The 27,724-nt window shown below is 43.5% G+C and overlaps 3 protein-coding genes across 4 annotated transcripts; 2 read left to right on the top strand and 1 right to left on the bottom strand.

Annotated features, from left to right (window-relative positions):
- Positions 1 to 13,084: 13,084 nt before the first annotated feature.
- LOC117852384 (berberine bridge enzyme-like Cyn d 4) lies at positions 13,085 to 15,126 on the top strand. Its single transcript, XM_034734463.2, has one exon. The coding sequence runs from the start codon at positions 13,315 to 13,317 to the stop codon at positions 15,007 to 15,009; it is 1,695 nt and encodes a 564-aa protein (XP_034590354.1). The 5' UTR covers positions 13,085 to 13,314; the 3' UTR covers positions 15,010 to 15,126.
- A 216-nt stretch (positions 15,127 to 15,342) lies between these two features.
- LOC117852372 (aspartate aminotransferase, mitochondrial) lies at positions 15,343 to 19,737 on the top strand. The gene is made up of 10 exons (XM_034734439.2): positions 15,343 to 15,799; positions 15,912 to 15,997; positions 16,360 to 16,566; positions 16,804 to 16,909; positions 17,246 to 17,350; positions 17,443 to 17,615; positions 18,004 to 18,163; positions 18,275 to 18,370; positions 19,183 to 19,277; positions 19,388 to 19,737. Exons 1-10 carry the CDS (start codon positions 15,614 to 15,616, stop codon positions 19,458 to 19,460), a joined length of 1,287 nt encoding a protein of 428 aa, XP_034590330.1. The 5' UTR covers positions 15,343 to 15,613; the 3' UTR covers positions 19,461 to 19,737.
- Positions 19,738 to 20,291: 554 nt separating this feature from the next.
- On the bottom strand, positions 20,292 to 27,714 carry LOC117852362 (probable LRR receptor-like serine/threonine-protein kinase At5g45780). Of its 2 annotated transcripts, XM_034734428.2 has the most exons (12): positions 27,343 to 27,714; positions 27,134 to 27,252; positions 24,710 to 24,842; positions 24,490 to 24,561; positions 22,982 to 23,125; positions 22,835 to 22,906; positions 22,690 to 22,749; positions 22,152 to 22,225; positions 21,923 to 22,072; positions 21,513 to 21,848; positions 20,925 to 21,316; positions 20,292 to 20,840 (listed from the first exon to the last, which is right to left on the bottom strand). In XM_034734428.2, exons 2-12 carry the CDS (start codon positions 27,240 to 27,242, stop codon positions 20,523 to 20,525), a joined length of 1,860 nt encoding a protein of 619 aa, XP_034590319.1. In that variant the 5' UTR covers positions 27,243 to 27,252; positions 27,343 to 27,714; the 3' UTR covers positions 20,292 to 20,522. The 2 variants fall into 2 exon arrangements, with proteins under 2 accessions (XP_034590319.1, XP_034590311.1); XM_034734420.2 differs by lacking the exons at positions 27,134 to 27,252; positions 27,343 to 27,714 and adding an exon at positions 24,972 to 25,211.
- Between the last annotated feature and the right edge of the window lie 10 nt (positions 27,715 to 27,724).

The raw sequence follows: 27,724 nt of genomic DNA, 5'->3' as shown, positions 1-27,724 counted from the left end.
ACTATCACTCCAGCAATTGAACCAAACATGCGAATTGTAAAGTCCACTAAATCGAACTGGACACTGGAGAAGCAAGAATGGATTTGTTTTTTTTATAAGAAAGCAAGAATTGATTAGTTAGCCGTGGAGCACGTTGACACGGACTTTGGTTGACACGGATTAGTTAGCAGGAAGCAAGAATTGATTAGTTGCTCTTGCACAGCAGCCGTTGCGCCGTCGCTTTCAGGTGCTGCCACTACCACAGAATGGAGATTTCGTGAGGGAGGATTTTCGTGAGAGGTATGAATAAACCCTCATGAAAATTATCTTTTTCACGAAGGCTGCACACGAACAGCCATAAAAACATATATTCGTGGGAGGTACGAACATACCCTTATGAAAATCCATTATTTTCATGAACGCTGCACACAAACTGCCATGAAAACTTGTAATTAACGTGAAGGTTATTCAAACTCTCATGAAAATTGATATCCCGCCACAAAAATAATGCTACGAACCACGGTCATTTAGCGGTGGCGCCAATTTTTTCAGGTTCGCGTGTCCGTTCTCTATCTGGCGCTTTTTTTTCCAAGTCCTTCACTTGTTTCCAAAAGCCACGCGCTTCTTTTTCAGGCTCGGCCCACCTCAGCGCCTCTAGCAAAATCCTAACACCCTCTCCCGCCCTCCCCATCCCTAGACCCGCCCGCCACCCCCAGCCCCCTCGCGCCGCACCCTCACCTCCTGCGCCGCGCCTACACCTGATGCCGCGCCTCCACCCCCCCAACGTCGCACCCCCCCACCTGACGCCGCGCCTCCACCCTCGCGGGGTGCAGTAGTCACGAAAACGAAGGTTCCTGGTAGCTTCTGTGCTATTTTCATGAATTTTCATGAGAGTTGTTCGTCACCAGGAAATATTTTCATGCAACAGGAAAATGAATTTTTGTGAGAGCTGTTCACCGCCAGGAAATATTTTCGTGAGAGTTGCTCACCTCCAGAAAAAGATTTCGTGCAACAGGAAAATGAATTTTCGTGAGAGTTGTTCACCATCACGAACTATTTTTGTGAGAGTTGTCCACCACCACGAATTATTTTCGTGTAGCGTTTCTCTGACGATGAACTGCCATGAATACAAGTTTGAAACCTGACGACGACGGAATTTTCATGGGAGTGACCGTCACAGTTACTGCCACGAAAATAATTCCCATCAGTTCACCCTCATGAAAATGATATTTCCGTGATGTTTGATTCATGAAGGTTATTTCGTGGCGGTACGCCACCACGAATCGTTTTCATGGCGGTAATTGTATTTTTCGTGAGGGTTTTTAACCCTCACAAAATCTCCATTCTGTGGTAGTGTGCTAGCTTTCAAAGGTAGCTCAACTTAGCCGTGGAGCATGTGACACGAACTTTGGCTGATGCCGTTTCTATACCCAGAAAGCGGATTTCCACGCCCCAAATGTTACCAATACTTTTTTTTAAAAAAAGAATACAATAATGAACTAATGAGTATAAAAGCACTGTACCTATATAGTGAGATAAACAGGTTACAGGTGTGACTTTGATGAAAATTGCACAAACATAGAAAACGGTGATTTTTTATTTTAGAAAATACAAAATGATTTTTTATAAAAAATGAAACTTTGCACAAGTGTAAATGCATCCATATGCTATGTACACACAAAATTTTAGATCCAAATTCGTTATCATTAGCGAATTAAGCGTAGCTTAGCTGGTTAGGTTACTTGCGGTGGAACCTACACACCAGGGTTTGAGTCCTCGATTCGGCACTTGTGCTCGTATTTTTCTGAATTTATTCTAGGATTTAACCGGCGCTATTCTGCCAGTGGTATTTGAGCGTCTGCATTTGTACCGTGTGATTAAAAAAATTTGTTATCATTAAAATATTAAAAAATAATATTTTTTATGCAATAGCACTACATGACAAATTTCTGTGTGTATAGAACACGGATGCTTGTACACTACTAGGAACGTCTCAATTCTTCTGAAATCGTTTCATTATTATTGAATTTTCAGTTTTTTCTTTAGAGTGGATTTGGATAATGGAAAGGGTACGGTACTCGTTGATAGCTCTATTGAGTAAGTTTTTTTTCCTCGAAACAAGGATTCGTTAACAACACTGGTATAGGTATTACAGTATAGTTAATACTACTGATACGAAGACTATTCCCAAATGCATAGTACTATACTCCAATATCTAAGGTTGCCGCGAACGATGAAGAGTACAAATTCTTAGTTTTATATATATATATATATATATATATGATATATGATATAATAGAAATATATTGATTAACTTTAATATAATACTCACTCCGTCCTAAATTATGAGTCATTTTAGCTTTTTTAGATTCATATTTTTTACTATACATCTAGACATTATATATATATATATATATAAATATAAGTGCATAGCAAAATCTATCAATTTAGAAAAGCTAAAAAGACTCATAATTTAGGATAGAGGGAGTATGAGATAAAATAGATACATATAGTATAGGTTACTGGCTAACTTTGCTGGTTCCCATACTTTTTACCAAATGTGGTCAACCAAGTCATTTCTACGTTGGATACGAGTCGAGTGATCTTTGAACTTTTTCTCAAGTACTTGTTGAAATTAATGACTTGGGTATCATCATGAATGATTTCTGGTGGTTGAACAACGCGATGTGCTTGTACTCTCATTCAAACCAAGATCATCATCAGCATCATCTTTCTCATCTTCAACTACCATGTTATGAAGTATTCTCTCCATTCCAAATTATAGTTTGTTTTGTCTCTTCTAGATTCATAGATATTATTATATGCATCTAGACATAGAGTATATCTAAGTGCATAACAAAAATCTAAATAAGTCAAAACGACCTATAATTTAGGATGGAGTGAGTATGACGCAAGCCATCATAAACTCAAGCTCCTACAGATGTGCTGGTCGACGAAATACACCAAATGTCTGTTCAATGTCTTTCCTTGCAGATTCTTGCTTTCGTGCATTGTGCAATCAACATGTCCTTGCTAATTGGCATAGATATTTGTAACATGGGATTTTTTTCATGTTTTATCAACACAAAAAAAGCTGGTTATAGGCCCCACTTGTCATTGACTGACTTGCTAACTTGGAACTTGATTGGCCATACGTACATGTGTTTACAAATCCCATCTTGATCTTGCCGGCAGCGAAGGGCAGCGACAAGATCGGAAGCTCACTAGACCACAAAAGATTTATGGTGGTGATTAAAAGGGTTATGTGCTAGCGGGTTGAGCACCTGCCAGCAAATTTGAGCCAGCACAAATAGCGTCAGTGCTGGCGGGTGTCTGTGCTGGCGGGTGATGTTAGCCACCCGCCAACACAGAGACTTTCTGTGCTGGCGCGTGGTATAACCACCCATTAGGAATATGTATTTTCCCATCCTATATATATTATTTCCCGTGATTTATTTATAATTTCTATTTCCCGCTAGTTTTTAGCCATCAAATTTAAATATGTATCTGCAACCACATAACAACAAACTTAAATAATAAATAATTCACATTATTAAAATGCATCGTACATAATAGATAATTCACATTATTCAACAAACTTGAATAATAAATAATTCACATAATTCAACATTTGGAATAGAGCTATTCTTTGCCACGCTAATATTAAAACTATTTCGTCTATCTACGAAGATCTTTGCATTTGTCCGCCATCAACACGCCATTTGGATCAAAGAATGTTCATTCCTCGTGACAAATCTCGCATTGGATGAACCTTGCCATGTCCCTGCACTGAGCTAGCGGGTGCTCCCCCGCCGGCCTGAGGAAGTTTTGTGCTGGCGGGTGCCAATCACGCCCGCCAGCACGCTAATTTGCTTGTACCAATACAAATCGTTTCTGGCGTAGTGGCAGAAACGAGAAGGCCATCAGGAATGACATAATTACGGGTTAACGGCGGCAGGGAGTTAGGAGTTAGCGGGGATGATTGTTTCAAGATTTGTGCTGCCGCATAGTATTACGATTTGAAGGGGATCCAGTTCGGTAGAGTCATCATAGGCATCGTGGTCTTGTAGGAATTTTCTTTTCCCGGCAACTTGGAATCCGATTCGGCAAGGGCAAGGCATCCAGATTCCGGCGCCCCCGTGAGGCCTATATAATCGAATGCACGGCGCCGCGGTATTATTCACATTGCCCTTATCAGGCATTCAACCTCGCGATCCATTGATCTAGTATTTCACTGGAAAGATCCACGAGTATAGTAATGGCGGCGGCAGGAGGAGGATGGGGCGGCGAGCCGCCGGTGCAGTACCACATGTCGGACGACGAGGAGGACAAGGCCTTTTACGCAAGAGCCGACCGGCCACGATCTCCGACCTCGCCGGTATACAGCTACAGTCCCACCGTCCCCGACGCTGGGGCAGCTGACGATATGGTGGACGACGACGACGACGAAGAAGAAGACATGGTAGACGCTGCTGGGTATTATTCGTCGGAGTCGTACGACGAGGCGTGGCCTGAGCCTAGCTGCGTGTACGAGGACGACCCTCCGGACCCCGCCGGAGCGCAGCGCCAGGCGGAGAGATACGCCGAGAGTACGCGCTGCACCACTACAACGCGGACCCGGGCAACGAGGTCAAGTACGAGCTCGTCGAGGCCACCCACAGCAACTGCATCTTCATCGGCTACGCCCACGTCAACTTCGTCGCTAGGCCGCGCGGCGGCAGCAAGGAGCGCCTGTTCTTCGCCGAGGTGCACCATCAGCTGGAGAGGGACACCATGGTCCCGACCTGCCTCCGGTCCCTCGATTCGGAGGACGACCGCGTCGGCGGCCTCGCCGGCGAGCCGTGGGAAGATCATGCCGGCCCTGATGAGGCCCTCTACTGCTTCGCGTGCCACGATGCCCTCAAGCACCCAAAGGACGGGACTTGCTACAAAGCAGGCCACTAGGATATGCACTGGACTAGAAGATAGTGAGAGCCATTTTTTTTCAGTCGAAAAATCTACCATGCGCACCTTTGAATGTATGTTTACATATGTGTATCCCAGTCAACTAAAAATTATTAAATTATGACATGCGCATCTTTGAATCGTTAAATAGAGATTTGACCACACAAGTCATGCCCAAAGGGAGGAAGCCAGGAAGGAGAGGAAGGGGAAACAAGGAGGATGAGGAGGGGAGGGGAAGACGGGGCGGCAATCATTTGGCACCACTCTTGTAAGTGCTTGTGGATTTTATAACACTTCAAAAACATCTAATGGCAACCATTTCAGCTCTGGTGGATTTTAAGCGACCAGATAACATCCAGATTTTGATGGAAGGAAAAGCTAACTAGGACTTCAATATTCACCACAGTTTCAAACTGAGATCAAAAAGGACAAATAATTAAGCACCCAACGACACTAACTATATTAACAAGCACTGGTATAGTTGTAATTGATAATAAAACTTATAATCTGACAGATGGGATTCGGAAAGGCTAATTGAACAAGACCATAGTTACAACAAATTGGTAAGGTTCCTTATGGACTTGTGGTGGAACCTGTGCACATAGGTTTGAGTCCTCGACTCAACAACAGTTCGTGTATTTTCCTGAATTTATTTCAAGAATTAAATAGCGCTATTCTTTAAAGGTCAATTACTCAAAGTCTCTTCTTGTCCCTATTAACATGGAGAATAATGCTGCTCAAGCTCTGGCTCAAGGTTTTGGCTGTGTAGTAGGAACTCTACCTTTCACTTATATGGGACTGCCCCTTGGACTGACAAAACCTAAGGTAGTTGATTTCCTACCTCTGGTGACCAGGTGTGAGAGAACAAAGATTTGTCAGCACTTCACTTTTCTTATCACAAGCAGGTAGATTACGGATCACCAATTTTATCTTCACCTCTCTACCTATGTTTTACATGTGTACTTTTAAAATGCATAAGACGGTCATAGAGCAAGTGGATAAACTGTGTAAGCATTATCTTTGGCGAGCAGCTATTAATGCAAAGTCTCCACCAAAAGTAGCTTGGGAAATGGTATGTTTACCGAAATCTGAAGGAGGCCTGGGTGTTCTGCAGTTGAAGTCACAAATTGAAGCATTGTTGCTGAAAAACCTTCATCATTTTTCAACAGAGCTGATATCCCTTGGGTGCATTTGATCTGGAAAAAATATTATAGGAATGGAAAATTGCCAAATGAGACTATGAAAGGATACTTTTGGTGGAGGGATAACTTAAGGCTTCTGACTGCTTTTAAGGGTATGGCTACTGTTTCTGTAAAGGATGTGTTGACATGTCATCTATGGACATATCAGTCACGTGGAATGGTTCCTTATCAAGTTTTCCCTAAGCTATTTTCTTTTGCTAAAAATCAAAGCATCAATATTCATGATGCCAGAGCTGCAAATGAGATCAGTCAACCGTTTCATCTACCATTGTTTGCAGAAGCTTTTGATCAGTTACAATAGTTAGCCCTATGTCTGGAAAATCTACCACAGGACATTGAACAAGATCAATGGTCATATATTTGGGGATCGTTCTTGTACTCATCTCAGAAAGCATACAACCTGATTGGGAAATCCTCTTGTCAGAATAAGCACAAAGTCTTCTTTTAGTTGTTGATTAAAGATAGAATGAGCACAAGAAACATACTTAGAAGAAGGAGCTACAATCCTATAATTGTGTTCTGTGCTCCTTGTCTTGTGAACAAACTCTTGTCCATCTCTTCATGCACTGTGAATTTGCTCAGTCCTGTTGGATGCTTTTGAACCTGTCAATTGACACTGATGAGGAACCATATGATGTGCTCTCCAATTTTAGACAGCAACTTCAACAACCTTTCTTCATGGATATTATCATTCTTATGAGTTGGATCGAAATGATCTGATTTTCAAAGGAACGAAGTTAATCTTTGCTGGAGGAGGTTTAAGAAAGAATTTGCTCCGGTTATTCTTCGAGCAAAAAACGAGAGTCAGATTGACAATTCAATTATGGCTAGACTCCCTATTGTAACTTTTCTTATCTTTTTTTTTGTCTCTTTTCATGTTTCTTGAGACCTCTTTATACTTCTTGCCCTTTTAAATTAATACATATAATTAGTAGGGGCTTACCCTCCTGTTTCAAAAAAAAAACAAGAGTGACATGTCATCGAAAGAGGTTTGAGTAGATGAATGAAACAGGGTCTCCCAATGCAGAGTTTCATTTTGCGGTTTCATAGGCTGGACATACCATTTAATTGCGAGGCATGTGACTGAACATAATGAGATGAAATGAGACTCTTTAGTACTCGATGCTAGTTTTATCAAGTTTCATAGTCTTGGAAATAGTGTATACAGAGTTTCATCTTGACAAAACTCATTCCCTCTCTCTCTCTTCATAATTAGCATACCATGTCATTAAAATTACTGATGTGTTGCATCATTAAATGAGAATGAAACTTCTATGAAATCCTCACTTGGAATAGCTTTATATGAGGATCTTGGTTTGAATAAGACTCGAAGTACATCGGTTGTTCAACCCCCAGAAATCACTCATGTCATGATCATATCCTAGAGCCATTAATTTCAAAAGTAATTGAGAAAAATTCCAAAGTTCAAGATTCAACTCATCACATCCAACAATGTTTCTAGAGAAAAATAACTTACTCCCTAGAGCTGCCATGGGTACCCTTTCCATTCTCCAAATCCACTCTCATGCGTTATCTTTGGTGAAAAATAACACAAATATTGGAAATAGTGAAAATTAAAAAAAGAAATGATTTCAAAAGAGAATTAAAATGTTCTAGTATACATGCATCCATGTTCTACATACACACAAAAGTTTGTCACGTATTGCATCCAACAATCTTCATTTTTAATATTTAACGACAATAAGTTTGAATTTGAGATTTGTGTGTATATAGACCACAGATGCATTTACACTTGGCAAAAGTTTTTTCTTAATTTTTTTGTGAGGAGAAAAATCTTTGATATGCTTTTAAATAATGTTACATTTCCAATGTTTGTGCAATTTTCATCAAAGGTCCACTATTTATAGCCGTTTTGGTACAGTATTGTTATATTCATTAGAGCAACTCCAGCAATAGCCCGCAAAACAAAGCTCTCAAAGGTTAAATAGGGTTCTCTTTAATCTTTTAGGGGCCACAAAAATATCAACTCCAGCAGTAGCCCCCATAGACCCCATAGAGAGCTCCCTAGAGATCCCAAAGAATGGATTGTGGAGGGGGAAATTTGGAGGCCTCCCAAGAATGGGGAGCCTAGTAGAGGGTCTGCTGGAGTGCATTTTTTAATTAGTCCCTTCATTCCAAATTGTAGGTCGCTTTAGTATTTCTACATTCATAGATTTACTATGTATCTTGATATAATATATATCTAGGTGCATAGCAAAAATTATATGAACCTAGAAATGACAAAATAACCTACAATTTGAAAAAGAGGGAGTAGTCCAATAAACTTGGAGTAGGAGGCTGTTAAGAGGGTATGTTGGAGTTGCTCTTAGTCATTGGGGGGGGGGGAGTATTCTCGTTGTTCCATTGCGAAGATTAAGCTGTTACTTGCCGAATTCATGTACAACATTTTATTCTTTTTTTAATTTACTCCCTCTATTTTTTTTGCGAGTACAGGCGCAGACGCTCACATACATGCATGCATCCTCAACCCTACAAATACACGCACACAATCCTAACCTATGAACACCTCCAAGAGACTAAGCCAGCACATCCTTGAGATACGAAATCATAGACCGAGCCAGCACATTCTCGAGATTGAGGAAGTCACCATAGGCGTTCGCTGTTGACGGGCACGTCGCTTCTTGGAATAAATTCAGGAAAATACGAGCACACATGCCGTGTCAAGTACTCGAACCCAGGTTGGCAGGTTCCACCACATGAACCTTACTAGATGATCTATGCTCAGTTCATCCCTTTATTTTATATTGATAAATATATTTCACCTTACCACAATGATCAAGAAAAAGGATCCTACATAGGATCCAATTAATCACATCATTATATACTCCTCATTAGTGAAATGATTTTTCACGAGAGCTCTTTGGTATTTACGTCATCATATGTATGCACCAGTTATTCTCATAGAGGAGCTACTCAGGGGGGAAATAATACACTATTTGCTTTTTTGGTAACGCGGTTGTGCGGCACAAGAGAACTGAGCACACACTTCGGCCAGGCAAGCATCCTCAACTAATAGCATAAAGAAAGGAAATATAATGACATGAAACCAACTATAGTTCCAAACAAATAATTAGTATTAGTATATTGTAGCATAAAGAAGGGGCATATAATTATATGAGATCTACTATAATTCCAAACAATTTTCTCATGACGCTTTTGTTCAAAAAGACATGAGTGGGATTTATGTGATGGAATTAAATATGGTGCAATGCCCATAAAGATCACATGTTAAATTTTCAAAAGCTCTTAATTATTAGATGTACATTGTTGCATAAAATATTATCGAAGACAAGTTTGAACTTAAACACATGTACATGATTAGAAAACCAGAAATATGACTTTAAAAAAATCTGAGCAAACATAGATATACCAAGAGAGAAACAAATCAAAATAAAGTTTTCATACATGTAAGAGTAGACATCATATTTTAATAAGCACTAACTAGAATTCTTAAACTAATCAGCGTTCCTATATAGATCGACCTAATCTAAACTATTATAATACAAGCTATAACTATGACAAAGATATAGGGCAACCATAAACATCTGGCCAAATTTAATACATGTGTACCAATAGTAGTCTGACTGCTAATTAACTTCTATGCTTGCACATATAGAAGTACTCAGCTTTAATATGACTATATCTGTACCTTATAAGAGCATGGCTAAGAGTATCAAATGATTTCTAGATGCTTTCTTTGTGTTTCTCATGGTATTTCCAATTGAACATGGAATTTTTCTTCGAGCTATATCTTTTTTCTGTGATTCTTCTTTCATCAAGGCACAACATCAATTCACGGTATTAGTATGTGTATTTGATCATAGCCCTTCACTTCACATCAGCAATACCATATTCATTATGACAATATAGTATCAGGGTTGTTTGGTTCTGAACCTAACCACCTTGCTTGTTCTAGGGTTGGAACGAGTCATCAATCATATTCTCCTGTAGAGACAAGTTAAAGCATTACATTAAAACTTGAAACTAAGAGTAGTGAGACTAGATACTAGACTAATCTTGATGAAAAAAGAGGGACATGACTGATGAGCTCTACATAAGGGTTTATTTAATGGACATACATACACACACAAGCAAATACTGATTTACAAAAAGTAGAAACTTGAAACTAAGAGTTCTTTTGAAACTCATGTGGTAGGCCGACATACTACAAGAGATAAAATGACTTGAAGTACTCCAAGTTTCATAACATACAAAAGGTTACACATGAGCAAAGAGAATTAATAAAATATGGATGTTCGGAATTTCTATAGTTTATTAACTCAATCAATAGTAGAGATGAGTCTAGGTTTGATCTATTTTGGAGTGAGTTTAGATTCATTTAGTTAACATTAAAATAAATTTCTGAAAGAATATGCCTTCTTTGTTTGACCTAGATGCTCATATCAATCCTTTGTTGTCATTGCTAACACTATGATGTTCTATATGGTGTTTTTCTTTTTTATTTATTTATTTTATTTTTACTTGAAAGAAAAATTGATTTAGATGCTACTTTCGTGTGCAAAAAAGCTTGTGCACATCCTAAAAAGAAAATACTTATGAGCAAGCTTATGCAAATATATAGTTGAAAGAATGTGAAATTGTATTGCAAGTGTATGTAATTTAATTTAAAACTTTAGATCCTTTGGGTTCTACTTCACAAACTGGGTGGAACTTTGCCAATTTTTTAGTTGAGAAGATGTATTCGTAGCTTGGGGTTTTCAATCAGATGTTTTGGGCATTTAGTACCGCTTAGACATGAATATGCTTAGACAGGGAGAATATTGATAAATCATTGAGCACCTATAAAAAAAGTCAATCTCTTAAATGCAAATAGGTGCTTACATAACTTCAGTTACCTATTTTTTAGTCTTTAAACAGCATGTGCAAACTTAAATATCTTATTCTCTTTGGAAGCACCTAGTGTATACCAATAATAAAAGGAGAAAATTCATTCTATGCCATCAAAACTTATACTCATCTCTTACATGCCATCCAAAATATAGTGATCCTTTCACTGCCATTGAATTTTGATTTTTTATCCCTTATACGGCACTAATGAAACATCTCTATTAAATTCCACCGTGCATCTGCACGACGTGCCTATTCGATTTGAGTTCAGGCCTCGCGGCCCGCGCCGTGTCCCCTTTGTTCTTTTTTTCTCTTGCAAAATACAGTACAAACACAAACACACACGCACACTCAACCTTTATGAATACAAACACGCAATCCTACCTCTATGAGCATCTCCGAGAGACTGAGCTGGTAGATCCTCGAGATTGACGAAGTAGCCACTGCCGTCTCGCTGTCGACGGGCACGTTGCCTACCACTGAAAGTATATAACCAATTAGATCCTAAAATAAATCTAGGAAAATACGAGTACACGTGCCAAGTGGAGGATTCAAACACGAGTAGGCAGGTTCACCACATGGAATCTTACCAGTTGAGTTTAAAATCAAAATACAATGGCAATGAAGGAATCGTTATAGTTTGGATGGTACAGAAGGAATGGTTATAAGTTTCATTGGTATATAAGGAATTTTTCAAATAGATTTTTTAGCTAATCACTTAACGCATGGATTGGATGTACCGCGACACGAAGGGGGAGTCGAGAACAACTTCTATATTACCATCCATTACAGTGTTACCGTGTTACCAAATTCAAAACGCATGTCTATATTGATCGAAAAATTCCAACAAAATATATGAATGGATAGCTCATGTCATCTTCTACCATCATGCAAACTTTGTGATGCAACGGAAACTTGTACAAGATGCAACGGGAAAAAAAAAGAAATTTACACATGAACATTGCCGGGTAGGAGTCCGTGAAGAATAGTTGCAAGTAGCACTATTCAAGTGCATATTTCACTTTTTTGTTGCATCTTGTACAAGCTTCGGTAGCATCTCAAACTTTGCATGGTGGTAAAAGATGACATGAGCTATCCATTCATATTTTTTTGTTGGAATTTTTCAATCAATGCAGACATGCATTTTGAATTTGATAACACTGTAACATCTTAATGGTGTAACATAGGAGTTGTTCTCGGGGTGGGTCAGCAGCGCCCAAACCGTACTAGGCCATGCTATTCATATGGTCGATACTTCGTTCGGTGACATTTGGGGCGTGGAATTCCGCTTTCTTGCTAGAGAAACAGCATGAACCAAAGTCCGTGTCACGATCAGCTATGGGCTATGCCTGCTCCTCGGCCCCCTGTCGAATCACGGTGAGCTCAGCTGAGCTACCGTTGAAAGCTCGCCGCACCTGAAAGCGACGGCACAACGGCGGCTGAGCTCAGGTAGTAGAAGTGTAGAACTGACCCATCCGGCCATCTCCGTCACCAACTCACCATTTTCCTCGATCGTCCCCACTCCCCATCGTCACTGAACGCAAGCAGGTGTATCGGAAATGGCTCAGCTTTGCAAGAATTTTTTAGCGACATGACAAATTTTGGGTCTGCGTGGGCATTGCAACAGATAAAAAGTTCAGCAAGAGATACAAATCAGGGGGTGTTTGGATACGAGGTGTTAAACTTTAACAGTGTCACATCAGATGTTCGGATGCTAATTAGAAGAACTAAACATGAGCTAATTATAAAACTAATTGCAGAACCCTGTGCTAATTCGCGAGCCGAATCTATTAAGCCTAATTAATCCATCATTAGCAAATGGTTACTGTAGCACTACATTGTCAAATTATGGACTAATTAGGCTTAATAGATTCGTCTCGCGAATTACACTCCATCTGTGCAATTAGTTTTGTAATTAGCCTATATTTAATACTCCTAATTAGCATCAAACATCCGATGTGACGGGTGTTTAACACCCGGTTGCCAAACAGGTCCTCCGTCTAGCATGAAGTAAGGCATTTTTCTGCATTAAAAAAAGCCTTATTTTATGTCTACAATGGTACTAGTATGGTACTACACTGCTGCGGAGTACTCGTGTTGCAGCCTTGCAGATCATATAAAACCTTCCTCTGAAGCTATCTGTTTCTCTGTTCTTGTACGTCGTCTTGTTTTCTTATTTTTTTTCAAAGGCTAAGTTCACATCACCAACATCGTTGAATCCAGTCCCAACTAATCCGTTCTTGCTTAGCCACACCAAGCCCAGTGTCGCTGGAGCCTGGAGGTAGAAGAAGGCAAGGCCAGGATCAAGACGAAGGCGGTGATGCAGCCAAGCTTCGCGCACCTCTGTCTCCTCCTCCTCGTCTTCCTCCTAGCCTGGCCTTGTTCCCCGCAGGAGCAAGAGCACGACGGCGCCGGCGCCCTCCACGAGAGCTTCCTCCGCTGCGTCGCGAGCCTCTCGCCGGCCACCACCGACCCGTCCCGGCTCGTCCATGCGCCGTCGGAGGCCTCCTACCCTTCCCTGCTCAACGCCACCATCCAGAACCTCCGCTTCGCCTCGCCGCGTACGCCGCGCCCGGCGCTGCTCCTCACCCCGGCGACCGTCGCCGATGCGCGTGCCTGCGTCGCCTGCTGCCGGCGCCACGGGCTCACGGTCCGCGCCCGAAGCGGCGGCCACGACTACGAGGGCCTCTCCTACCGCTCGGTCCCGCCCCGCGCCGCGGGCGCCCGCCCCTTCGCTGTCGTCGACGTCGCCGCGCTCGGCGGCGTCCGCGTCGATGCGGCGCGGCGCGAGGCGCGTGTCGGCCCGGGCGCCACGCTCGGGGAGCTCTACTACGCCGTGGCGCGCGACAGCGGCGGGTCCCTCGGGTTCCCCGCCGGGATCTGCCCCACAGTCTGCGTCGGGGGACACGTCAGCGGCGGCGGGTTCGGGCCCATGATGCGGAAGCACGGCCTCGCCGCCGACAACGTGGTGGACGCCGAGGTGGTGGACGCCGAGGGTAGGCTCCTGGACCGCGCGGCCATGGGCGAGGGCCTCTTCTGGGCGCTCCGCGGCGGCGGCGGCGGGAGCTTCGGCGTCGTGGTCTCCTGGACGGTGCGGCTCGTCCCCGTGCCGCCCGTCGTGTCCACCTTCAACGTCCGCCGCCTCCTCCGGCGCGGAGACCGGCGGCAAGCCGAATCCACCGTGCGCCTCCTGACCAAATGGCAGCGCGTGGCGCACGCGCTCCCCGACGACCTGTTCGTGAAGGCGGCGATTGAACCCAAGCTCGACGCCCCCGGCGAGCGGCGCCCACTGGTGACCTTCAAGTCGCTGTTCCTCGGCAACTGCAGCGGCATGGTCGCCGAGATGAGCACCCATCTCCCCGAGCTCGGCGTCACGCCCAGCGACTGCCGCGACATGAGCTGGATCCAATCCATGCTCTACTTCTACGGCTACACCGACGGGCAACCCGCCGAGGTGCTCCTCGACCGGACCCTGCAGCCCAAGGAGTACTACAAGGTCAAGCTGGACTACCTGACCTCCCCGATCCCGGCCGCCGGCTTGAGGGGCCTACTCGCGAGGATCGTCGAGGACGGGGGCGGTTCGATCGACATCGACCCGCAGGGCGGCGCGATGGGCGCGACGCCGGAGTCCGCAACGCCGTACGCGCATCGGCGAGGGTACCTGTACAACGTGCAGTACTTCGTCAAGTGGCACGGCGGCGCCGGCGGCGAGGAGGAGGAGGGGCACCTGGGGTGGGTGAGAGGGGTGCACGGGTTCATGGCGCCGTACGTGAGCTCGGGGCCGAGAGCGGCGTACGTGAACTTCAGGGACCTGGACCTGGGAATGAATGTGGAGGGGGAGACGAGCTACGAGAAGGCCAGGGCGTGGGGGGAGGTGTACTTCAGGGGAAACTTCAGGAGGCTGGCCATGGTGAAGGCCGAGGTGGATCCCGAGCAGGTGTTCTGGAGCGAGCAGAGCATCCCTCCCCTGTTTGTGGAGAGGCAGAGTGAGAGTGGGCTTGTTTCGGACACCTGATTGTTCGGATGCATTGAGCTTCTGTTCTTGGATGCTGGATGTACTGTTTTTTAACTAAATACTGTATATAGTGTATTGAATGACATCACATGATGTATCGGCAGGGCAATTTCTGAATTTTGCTCTTTTCCCTCTTGCTTGTTCAGTTATTTCGGATCATTGCTTAGTTTCAGCATTTCAGTGTGGCAATTTCTGTGCAGTGGAGGTTGACAAGGAATGGTGCAGTGGTGCAACAGAGAGTGAGAGACCACCATTTCTGTCACAACAACGAGGAATGTGGGGCAGCCGGACAAGGGGCCAAATGGCTCTCTCGCTTCGAGGTGGCTTTGCCCCGATGGACATGACGTCCTGACCTGTTTGTTTGAGGCAAGTGGCGAGGGGCGGCGGAGCCGAGTGGCCGCCGCCGCAGCGAACCGTCGCAGCATACCAAAGCTGGCTGCGCTTCTTTATTAACCTACTCTTTAGTGCGAAGTAACGGAGCAAAAACCAGCGGCGCAGCGACCACACCCAAAGCCCACAGCTTTCCTCCCCCTCCCCTCCTCCCCGGCGCGGCGGCGCCACCCAGCAAGCCACCAGACTTAGCTCCCACCACCACCGTCCCGGCATGGCGGCGCTGTCCCGCGCGGCCTCCTCCGCGATCCGGCGCCCGCTGCCGAGGCTGCAGCTGCAGGCGAGGGCGATGGCGTCGTCGCTGTTCGGCCACGTCGAGCCGGCGCCCAAGGACCCCATCCTCGGCGTCACCGAGGCCTTCCTCGCCGACCCCTCGCCCGACAAGGTCAACGTCGGCGTCGTAAGTCCTCTCATCCCCTCTCCGCGACCGCGATCGACGAATCTTGCTTTTGCTTGCTTGCTTTGCTTGTCCGAGGTTCCTGATTGAATGGGGCCGGCGCTTTTTGCCGCAGGGCGCCTACCGGGACGACAACGGCCAGCCCGTCGTGCTCGACTGCGTGCGCGAGGCCGAGCGCCGGATCGCCGGCAACCTCAACATGTCAGTGAGATCTCCCCCTCCTCCATCCGCCTGTCTTTCTTCTTGCTTTTTTCCCCCATTTTTTCCGCTATCTCGTGAAAACGACAGTTTTGGAGCTACGCGGCGTGTTTCTTTCCGGACGGACTTTCTCTACGATCCAGCTCATGGCTTAGCATTACCCAGTTTCTTCAAGCTTACTACTAGGACACCGATTTGGCTTTCTCTTAGGAGTTTGGATTCCGGAGCACAACAGTTGCTTCCTTACTACAATCGTAAAATTGATTTGTTCATCCAACACATGTTGCTACCGATTCGTAGCCGAACAGGATGCCATCGGTTCTGATCACTGCCCTGTTATTGATTCAGTTCAATTTTTGAAACAGGGAGTACCTTCCAATGGGAGGTAGTATAAAGATGATCGAAGAATCGCTGAAGCTGGCGTACGGAGAGGACTCTGAGTTCATCAAAGATAAGAGGATCGCTGCAGTGCAGGCGCTTTCGGGCACTGGTGCCTGCCGGCTCTTTGCTGATTTTCAGAAGCGTTTCTTGCCGGATTCGCAGATCTACATACCTACACCAACGTGGTCCAAGTGAGTTGGCATCTTGCTGTGACACCGATTGAAATTTTGTTTACTTCTCAGGAAAAAGGAGTGAAACTGAGCTATGGAGATTAGTGCACTGTATTGCTATTTGTTTGAGAGAGAGTTAGTCTCATTGTAATTCTGGCTGCTGTGGCAGCCATCCTGGATTTTTCACTGAATTACCTTTTGCCTGTCAGTATTATTTATAAATCACTGTAGCTAACTTCAATCTGTGAACTTCTCCAGCCATCACAATATTTGGAGGGATGCTCAAGTGCCACAGAAGACATTCACATACTACCATCCAGAGTCGAGAGGGCTTGATTTTTCAGGATTGATGAATGATATCAAGGTGATTCATTTCTTTAGCATTTTTATATGTTCAATATTGTTTCTTTTGACTCCTTTATTTGCTCCTTCCTTCATCGACCATTTTACAGATTTCATTATTAGATCTCGTGGCTAAGAAGCTACCAACTTAGCTTCTCTTGTTTATTTTGTCGCAGTCTTGCCTCTCTAATTGAGATCTCTTATGTGCATTTATAGTTCTTTTGGCACACAAATACCTAGTCACTTGAAACTTGGAAATTGGAACCCAGAGAGAGAAACTATTTTCTGCCCAGTGGCTCTGGCCTGCTGACAATTTGTCTGAAATTCCATTTGTTTATGTTTTCTCTGTCATATGCAGAATGCTCCAGATGGTTCATTCTTTTTGCTCCATGCATGTGCTCATAACCCTACTGGTGTAGATCCTACAGAGGAACAATGGAGAGAAATATCGCATCAGTTCAAGGTAAGGGGAACGCAAAAGTATCAGACAACAGTATTTCCTGTACTGAACTCCTACCAGCGACAACTGTCAACTTCAATTTTGTTCCTCTATAGGTGAAGAAACATTTTCCATTCTTTGACATGGCTTACCAAGGGTTTGCCAGCGGTGATCCAGAGAGAGATGCCAAGGCAATCCGAATTTTCCTTGAAGATGGACACCAAATTGGATGTGCTCAGTCATATGCAAAGAACATGGGGCTTTATGGACAGAGAGCAGGATGCCTCAGGTATTCAGTTGACCAATGCCTAGCTATTGTTTTACATATAGCGTTGTCACCTGCATTACTTCGTAGTATTATGACGTGCATGCTTTTGTGAAATGAAGTATGGTCACGGGCCACTTTTGAGAATTTTGTTTTTGAAAGGAAGCTTTTGAGAAAAATAGCTGTTGGTTTTCTCAAGATATAGTGCATTCAGAGAGGGGGGAGGGGGCGTCTGCTTGGATAATATTGAATAAAATTATGTGGTCCATTGTTTAAACTTTTGGTCCAATAGTGGCTATAGTCTTATCACTTTTTTTAGACAATGGTAGTATAACTCAGACCTCTGCATCGACTAGGGATGCACGACCAGTTCTGATCAATACAATGATTTGTGTTTGTTAACAATACGCAGTATTTTGTGTGAGGATGAGATGCAAGCAGTTGCTGTCAAGAGCCAGCTGCAACAGATTGCAAGACCAATGTACAGCAACCCACCCGTTCATGGTGCCCTGGTTGTTTCTATAATCCTCAATGATCCAGAGCTGAAGAGTTTATGGTTAAAAGAGGTCAAGGTAAACTGTGAAACCTACGCATCTACTTTAAGTTCTTGAATGTCTAAATTCTTAAATCTATTGTAAGTAAATAAAGAAAGATTTGCATTAACAAGCAATTTTAATCACCAGGGTATGGCTGATCGTATCATTGGAATGCGGAAGGCACTTAAGGAAAATCTTGAAAAGCTAGGTTCACCTTTGTCGTGGGAGCACATTACTAATCAGGTAAATACAATTCTGAATATAGTTGTAGATATTGTTAGAGTAATTCAGTGACAGGTAAAAACAATTCTGAATATAGTTGTAGATATTGTTAGAGTAATTCAGTGACATGTATGCTCTACCAGTTTACGACAGTGACATCTGTATTATTAGAGGTTGTTTGGGTTGTATCTTAATGTTTTTGGAGTACGGTTCAGCACAGGGTTTGGATTAGTAAATCATTTACAAATACTATGATTGTTGAGCTGGCTCACCTTGGCACAGACAGTTGGGAATGGAGAATGACACAGAACCCCGTTGTGGCTGATATGTTTTTTCCTTTTGCAAAGGCATCAAGTGTCACTAGTTTTGGCTTCTTTTGTAGTTAATTCTTTGAACGTACAGTCTAAAATACACCTTCTCAATCATTGATTTTGTGGTGATATGCTAGCAGGTATTTGTAAGAATCAAATTTCTAGTGACATGCATATTAGTGCTCAAAATTTTATAAATGTTGGGTGCATGCATTCTAGGCAACAAATAAGTAGAATGGAAGGACTGTATCCAAAATTTTGAAGTTGCAAACTAAGAGCCAATGACATCAGCCAATTATAAGTATACAGAGTTACCAACCCAGACCAATCGCCTGTGGTTCTGAATTGCTTATATCGTCAACTGGATAGGAATGCTCAACAACTTAGATCTCTGTCATGTTTTTGTCTGCTACTGCATTTTATTTCAGTGTTGTTTCTTTTGAGGTCAGACTCCACGTGCAATGTTACCTTTAGTTATTTGGTGGATTTGTATGTGGATAAAGGGTATGTATCTTTGTACAGATTGGAATGTTCTGCTACAGTGGGATGACACCTGAACAAGTTGACCGTTTGACAGATGAATATCATATTTATATGACCCGCAATGGGAGGATAAGGTATGACACTTCTCGATTTTTTATAACGTTGATGCAATGCTGTATCTCTTTATACCTTCTGGAGGATGGAGAAAATAAGTTATCTTACTTCATTCGTGTACCTATTTCAGCATGGCTGGTGTGACGACAGGAAATGTTTCTTACTTGGCAAATGCTATTCATGAGGTTACCAAAGCAAATTGAGTATCGTCCTACTACCCTCATCAGCCAACGAAATGAGGCTTCCAAGCGGCTTTTTTGGTTCCTGACATATTAACATTATCATTCTCGAGAATAAGTTGAGCCTGTTGGGGCTGTCCAACGGAGAATTTCACAAGAATGAGAACCATAGAGTTCGATCTGATTTTGTTCATTTCTTTTCCTTTTATCCATCTTCTCATGACAATTCTTAAACTAGCTGCAAATGGCTGTAGCATGATTTAAGGTGTTAATAAAATAAAAGCGGTGGAATTGAGAACTATGGGTTTTCTTTCGTTCAGCTTGATACCATAGGATGGGACCATCCTGTCCCGGTGTTTCAGCTACTTTGGTTGGGGCGTTTCAGCTAGTCAGCTACTTTGGTTGCGAAAGGCTTGCCCTAAGCATTTTTGTAATTTGTATTCTACTCGTAATTGCTATACTAATCAGCTGGTAAATTATATTCTAGCCGATGTTGTGGTGACTTCTGAGCGAGGATTTTGACCCCACCAATTTGATCCATTACAAGTGGTGCTTTTCGTTGCCCTTTTGTGAAAGGGAAAGGTTAATGGCTCGCCCAGAAAGTCTGGATCTCTTATTCAGAGAGCTACAGCAAGCAGCTAATGATCCAGCTCTCTTGTTCAGAGAACTAGAAGCTGCTAATGACCAAATTCTTCGGCTAAAACATTTAAATTAGCTTCGGTTAGGTGCGCCAGGCCCGGCCAGCAATACAGTTATCAGTTATCACGGTAAAAGTGTTAAGAGAGATAAGATCTCCATGAATATTTCGAACAAGTCACGGAAAAAATCGGCGACCAGCATTAGGTGCAGCAGAAGGAAAGCAAAACTAGAGGCTAAATATACAGATTTGAACTGGATGGATCATGCGACAAAATGACCATGATGATCTCCCCAGTTCCAAGTTCAAAATGGTCTCTAAGGTGCAGCAGCCCCCAGCAAACTCTTTCCATTTCTTAAGTAGAACTACATCCAGGATATACATGTTTTGTACAATTTTATCAGTCTTGTATCTTCCTTTTTCTCCCACAAGACCTACAGCAATAGCTGTCATCTGGGGCCAGACAGCTCAATTGGCTCTATTATGAAGGACGACGAGTCATGAGGATCCTCGTGCCTTATGGAGAAACTATAAGTGCCCCCATAAGGAACAGGTTCCCTATGCAACTCAATGCTGCTCTCAGCCAGAGTGACGTTAGCTTCAAGAGCGTGTAGAACTTCGGACATCTTAGGCCGCAGGATAGGATTTGTCTGCGTACATTGGATGATCACGTCGACCGAACACTCTAGCTCAGCAACATCAAATGAATCCTTGAGATCCCTGTCAACCAGCTTATCCAGTTTCTTTTCCTCCTTCAGTTCTCTAACCTGGAGAGGAACAGGGTGTTAAATCTCTCCCACTTGGGAGCAAAATACAGTAAATTGTACCTAAATATGTGAATCGGAGTTTACCCAATCAAGAATCATGCCCTTCTGAGAGTGGGCATGTCCATTGCTCAAGGTTTTAGGACCAGTAATCAGCTCCAACAGGAGAATACCAAACCCATAAACATCAGTCTTTTCTGAGGACTGTCCAGTTGAGAGGTACTCAGGAGCAATATGCCCAATAGTGCCCCGAACTGCAGTAGTAACATGTGATTCTTGTCGGTCAAGAAGTTTTGCCAGTCCAAAATCCCCAACGATTGCTTCAAAACTTTCATCGAGCAATATGTTTGCAGCTTTGACATCCCTGTGAATGATCTTAGGATTGCATTGTTCATGAAGGTAGAGTAATCCCCTGGCAGCACCAAGAGCAATCCGCATGCGTTTACTCCAATCAAGAGATGGTTTTCCATTACAGTAATCTGAAAATTGTAACTCGATATGAGAGCGAGAAAAGGCTATATAAGCATATAGGATAATATAACCGTGGCAAAGAACCAACCAAAACAAAGATTAAAAGCAAATATTTACAAGGAATGAGAAAGACTTGCACAGAATGAAAATACTAGACAGAAATAACAAACATTGAAATGTCGTCGACAGCCAGTTAAAAGTTACCTCTCAATCGGTCAGCAACACTGCCATTATGCATATATGGATATACAAGTAATCGTTCATTCGAGGTCATGCAAAACCCATACAAGCGCAAGAGATTCCTGTGCACAGCAAGACCAATCAACTCAACTTCTGTTTGAAATTGAACTTCACCGGTAACATCAGGATCTTTTAGTCTCTTCACTGCCACTAAAGTTTCATTTCTCAGACAGCCCTTATAAACAATACCAAAGCCTCCTTGACCTAATATATTCTTCGAATTAAAATTGTCCGTTGCACTTTGCAGGTCATGAAATGAGAAATGCTTCAGATGACCCAATTCAAACTCTAGATCTTGATCTACACAAACAAAAGAAAAAATTCATCAAATCATGCTTTTTCACCAGTAAGAGTGCATGTGGTTAGATAATTACCAGCAGAAGCAAAAGGCAAGCGCCATCTGCAGCAACTTAGCCAATACACGAACAACAAAACTAATATTGTGGAACAAGTGACGCTTAGAGAAATTGCCAGCGCTAATTGATGATGGTTCTTGGCCTTTTGCACCTGTCTAGACACCGTCCCTGCCATTAGCATTTACAGTTAAGTTCTAGTTTCTAAGAGTAGACATGTTAAAGATAGGGCATCTGGTAAAATAACTACCATTAGTCATTGCTGTAAGATCCGAACAACCATGTATAACGGATGAGTTGCAAAGGAACCGATTTCCTGCAAGACTGAGAAGCAAAGGAAAGAGTAACTTTATATGAAGTATCAAAACTATCAGAAAGAAAAGGTGCACGCTCAGTTTGAGCATAACCAATTGGACTATAATAAGAGAACTATAGTGTCAGAAAGAACATCATTGCAGCTGATCAAAGACTTTGGCTGAGCGAATGGAGCAAAATAGTACCCCCATTCATTTTGAAAACATACAGCCTATAGTTTTGTAATCTTCTTTTCATATACAAGGCACATGTGCAAATTTAATGACCTTTTCTCTCTTCTGCCCTCATTTGCCCTCCCTCCCTTCAATATCTTTTAATAAACAACCACAGTAATTATTCTATTTCCTATTCCTGAGAGATTCAAATCATGGATGCCATGGCCTCCTTAATCTAGGTGCTTGATCGAAATACACTTAAAAATATATTTGAGTAAGAGAATAGAAGCTTATTGTGCATATACTCCCAACACTTACCTGTAGTCATGTGCATAGATTTTTGGAACTGGGCCACTTAAATTGTTGAATGATAAGTCACTGAAACATATTTCCTTGTCAGTTTAAAGCCAATAGTTACACAGAGGCGCAAAAGGAGAAACAAACAAGTTGGAAAGAAACATACAGGAATGTGAGGCCTGCAAGCTTTGCAACATCTACAGGGATCTGCCCAGACAAGTTATTCCTATCAAGGCGCCTGACAGATTGACAATGCAATAATCAATACAAAATACATGCTGGAAACTGAAGAAGCATTTTGATATCAACTCACAGATAATTTAGTCGAGTCAACTGCCCCAAAGAACTTGGGATATCACCAACAAACTCGTTGCTAGAAAGGTCAAGAGCATTCAGATTGGTCAGCTTCCCTATCTCTGGAGGAATATCACCTGATATTTTGTTGTTTTGTAGTGACCTGAAATAAATCGGCAAAGAAACTGAGATACTGAGCACAGATACTATCTCATTTTCACAAGGATGGGAGGTGAATTGGAAATCAGTGAAACCCTGCAGCAAGTTAGATACAAGTCCATAATCGATATGAGCAAGTACTGTCAGGTGATCATCAAATAGCTATTAGCTAAATGCCCTAGCATTTTACGATAGGTGAACAATCTGGCATAATTTTAGAATTGGATGGCCATCCCACTAACCCAATCAGACAGTTCTGCTCTTGCTGTCTCATTCCAGAGATAATCACCAATCTAAGCAAATAGTGCTGCCAGACATTTTTAGAAACAAAACTTGTGAGGCAAAGGTTCTACATCCAACAGACCAACATTAGGCCGTGTTGCACAAGCACAACTATATACTATAAGCCCACGACGTGTGGTTAAATGGCCATAGTTGAAATAGTCACCCGGGTTGGGTTGGGGGGGGGGGGGGGGGGGGGTATTCAAACTGAATGATATCTTAGCATATTTATCATTCAAGCTAAAGGGGAAAAAACAATAAATCAACTTCTATTATGATATATTCAAAGCCAAGTATTATGCGAAACTACACTTTGCAATTGCACAAATGAATCGGTCTGGATTAAGAAAAGTACCACACAGATAGGCAACCTTCTATAGAGTTAGGAGCTATAAGCCTATAAGACATAGCAGCGACGTGTTACACAAATGGTAGTGTGTTGAAGTGTTGAAGAATACATAAAAGGTTGAGGGAACCCAGATGAGAACTCTAGCCATCCTAACATTGTCAATGGTTAGAAAGTGGGCTCTATTTTCTTTCATATGATTCCAAAAAGATCTGATTACACGCAGAGCTACCTTATTGACAATAAAAGGGCAAAGGTGTCATCAGGAAAGGTTGTGGTTGTGGTGTCCATCGTCTCTTGTATAGTGAACTACTGTATCATATTTTATAAGTTGTTGTTGTCCTGGCCTTAGAGGGTTGAGGCCTTGAGGGTTCAGGCTTATAGGCAGTACATAAATCCTATTGTAGGATTTTCATCAACTTAATAATAAGCCAATAGGTTTTTTGTAATGTTCCTTGTATCGCCAATTCACAGCTCTGAAACTGACATGAGAGAGTGACACATCAGTTGCTCTGCTGTAGGACTAACTGACAAAGGAGTTGGGCAAACTTGTCACTCTCGTTCCCTACTCACTGTTGCTATCCTATTTTCAACCACACCCATGAACCATGCAATTCTCAATCAAGCTCGGCTCGAAAACATGCCAATTTTACTGTGTCGCAAGATAGGCCGTGTTAGAGACGCTAAATGAAACGAAACAAGGAACAAAACGTGGGAGATAAGGTGAAAAACACCCTTACATTGTCTGCAGGTGGCTGAGGTTCCCGATGCTCGGCGACAGCGTCCCGGACAAGCCGTTGTTGGCCATCTGGCTGCAGCTCCATCGCGAGAGCAAAAAAAGAAGACCGTCACTGATCCGCAACAAACAGAAGCAGCAATCCAACCCGACAGGAGAAAGGGCGGGATCGGAGACGGGGTGGTTGGGGGGAGGGTTACTTCGCGGAGAGAGAGGTCACTCACAGCGAGACGACGAACTTGTCGGGGGAGCAGGCGACCATGGACCAGGTGCAGGGGTCGACGGAGTTGATGTCCCACAGCGCCATGACCCCCTTCTCGTCCCGCAGCCGGTTCTTCACCGCCATCAGCGCCGCCACTGCAGCACACAAGCGGAGACGCAGCATCAGGAACCGAGGAACCCCATCCCATCCCATCCCTCCCTCTAAGGTCAAGCAACCAAACCCTAAACCCCCAAAACCCCACCCCCGCACACACGCGCACGCACCTTCGTAGTTGAGCCCCTTGGGAGAGAGCGGCGGGTCCCCGGCGGCCGCCCAACCCGCAGCGGCCAGCAGCACCCACGCCGCCGCCGCCAGGGCCGCGGCGAAGGGAGTGGGGAGCCGGAGCCGCGGCGACGCCGCCGCCATGGCGAGCGCGGGTGGGGCGAGACTGACTGGGAAAGCGCAGCGCGAGCGGGGAACGCGGCGGCGAGGGCGTGGCTGGCGTGGGTGGCCATGGTATATTACCCGGCCGTGGGCTGGGGGCTTGGGGGTTGGAAGCGTATCGAGAGCGGTGACGGAGTATATTAGTGTAGGTTAATTAGGGCGGGGTTTAATTAAGGCGCGCGGGTGTGGGGTAGGGGGTGGGGATTTGGGACGTTGTTAATTAAGAGGGCGATTAGTGAGTGGGGGCACTGTCCGAGAGCGAGAGGGGAGTGGAGACGGGTGGCTGCGGAGGGAGGGTGGGGAATTGTGCCCGGTGTTTGGCGTCCGGCCGGCCTCGATTCCCCTTCTTTTTTGTCGCCGCGGTTTTGTTTTTCTTGTGGTGTGCCGAGGAGAAGAGACGACTCGGCTGCAGCTGCAAGACAGATCCTCGAGATGGATGGATCATGGAAGGGGTGGCCAGGGAATTGGCGCTTCCGGTCTGCCAATTACGCCACCTACTGCTCCTCCACCTGTTTGTTTGTTTGTTCATGCTTGTTTTTTTGTTTTTCTCTCCCCTTCTGAGCCCTGACACAGTTGTTGGTGTTTCTTCCAAATGCTGTTTTTTCTTAATAGGGTTTAGGGTGCCATGGATTTGGCCTCTATGGTCTGTTTTTCGTCCTTCCCCCTGACACAGGGTTGTAATTTATCTAGCACATTTTCTGTGGTCAATGGTTTGTTTTCTCTGGAAAAATCCAAATGTCTTTTCTTTTCCAAATAGCATGTAGCATGACTACCATTATATTGTAGCACGCCCTAAAATTAGCATAGGCACATAAACCATAGGAGCAATAGGTGCATTGGACAACATGAACCATAAGCACCATCCCGCGTTAGCTGGCTTGTACATCATTGTCATTAGGATTTAAAATTAGGGTTATCTGGCAAAAAATTTACAACCTCTGAACAAATTCTGAAAAATCACTGAGTAAGCTTCTCCCCTAACCCAAAGCTTCTTTCATTCTTTGTATTTAAGTTCACATATCTTTGTAGAAGAAACAATGTCCTCAAACAACGTATCAATATCCTACACAACTAAGAGGGTGTTTGGCTCAGGGGAGCTAAACTTTAACCCTGTCACATCGAATGTTAGAATTACTAATTAGAAGTATTAAACATAGTCTAATTATAAAACTAATTACATAAATGGAGACTAATTCGTGAGACGAATCTATTAAGTCTAATTAGTCCATGATTTGACAATGTGGTGCTACAGTAACTATTATTAATGATGAATTAATTAAGCTTAATAAATTCATCTCGCGAATTAGTCTAGGAATTTTGCAATTAGTTTTATAATTAGCTAATATTTAGTTCTCCTAATTCGATGTGACAGGGCTAAAGTTTAGCCCCTGGTATCCGGTCCCTAATTGTTTGCATCAGCAAAACTTGGAGTAGTTGTAGCGGATTAATTGCAGCGAGTAAATCGTCTTTAGAAGCTCGTATGCTTGACGTTTTGAATAAGTGAAGCATATGCTATGGTTCTCATGCATGCACATAATCTGTTCGACAAAACGCCAAGGCACCAACTTTACTTTGCTACGTGGTAGCTTTCCCTGCCCCTTCACGCTCAAAAGTACCATACGCCCAGCGACCAGCATCTTGGTGGGTTCCGGGGGATGCATTTTCCAAAAGATTAATAGAAAGGGGAGATTAAAAGTGCTAAGCCTGGTACGAATCCACAAGCCCCAAATAAGCTTCAGGTTATTTGAGCTTCCTAGCAGCTTATCAGCGTAAAAAGTCAGAAGCTCAAACAAACGGTAAATTTCTCTTTCGAAAAGTTAAAAGCTCAGAAAAGTGTCGAGTTTATATGAAAAGATGAAAAACTCAGTTTTCCAAGTTTTCCGTAACTTTTTGAGCTTAGAAAGCTAAATACATCTTCTAAAAGCTAGTGTTGACTTTTTAGGAAAAAAATCCAGCAGCAGCTTTAAAAAAAAAAAAGCTCAAAAGCAAAAACAGGCCTTACTCAACTGACGGAATCCATAGCTCCACGCCTCCACCTGCTTCACTTGGAAACCTGTCCTGCAGCACTGTTGATTTTTCAATCGCAACATCTCGTCGTGATTATTGACCATGGAAAGAACACTGAAAATTATGCAGGGAGACAACGTATCAGATTCAAGTATCGACCAGTGTGAAATCAATAAACCTTCAAAGAGGAAAACAACTGCCTGCCTTTAGCAACTTGTAGGCTGATGACAGGTCAACTCCAAAAGCCGTTGAGACAGAAAACTGAGCAGGTGTATCACGGTGTCGGCGTCAGCGATAAAGCGAACAAGTGGCGGCTTGCTCAACCACGCTAACGAACAGAATCAATCGCCGGTGGACCACGCCCGTAGCCGACAGAACCCATTCGCCCTCACCTGTGCCTTTTATTCCCCCATTATAGCTTTGTTGGCTCTTCTGCTTGCACTAGACACATGCCTATTTCATGATCTTTCCAAGACAGTTCATCCAGGGTCAGATCATCCATATCCATGTAACATAGAAAGGATTAGAAATTCGTAGTTAGGATGGCAATATCTTCTGATAAACCCATTTGCAGGATGCCAGCGGA

Source organism: Setaria viridis, chromosome 1 (assembly GCF_005286985.2).
Source record: "Setaria viridis chromosome 1, Setaria_viridis_v4.0, whole genome shotgun sequence".
NCBI classification, from domain to species: domain Eukaryota; kingdom Viridiplantae; phylum Streptophyta; class Magnoliopsida; order Poales; family Poaceae; genus Setaria; species Setaria viridis.
Note: the sequence above shows the minus strand (reverse complement) of the source record. Positions and strands in the feature narration are given on the sequence as shown.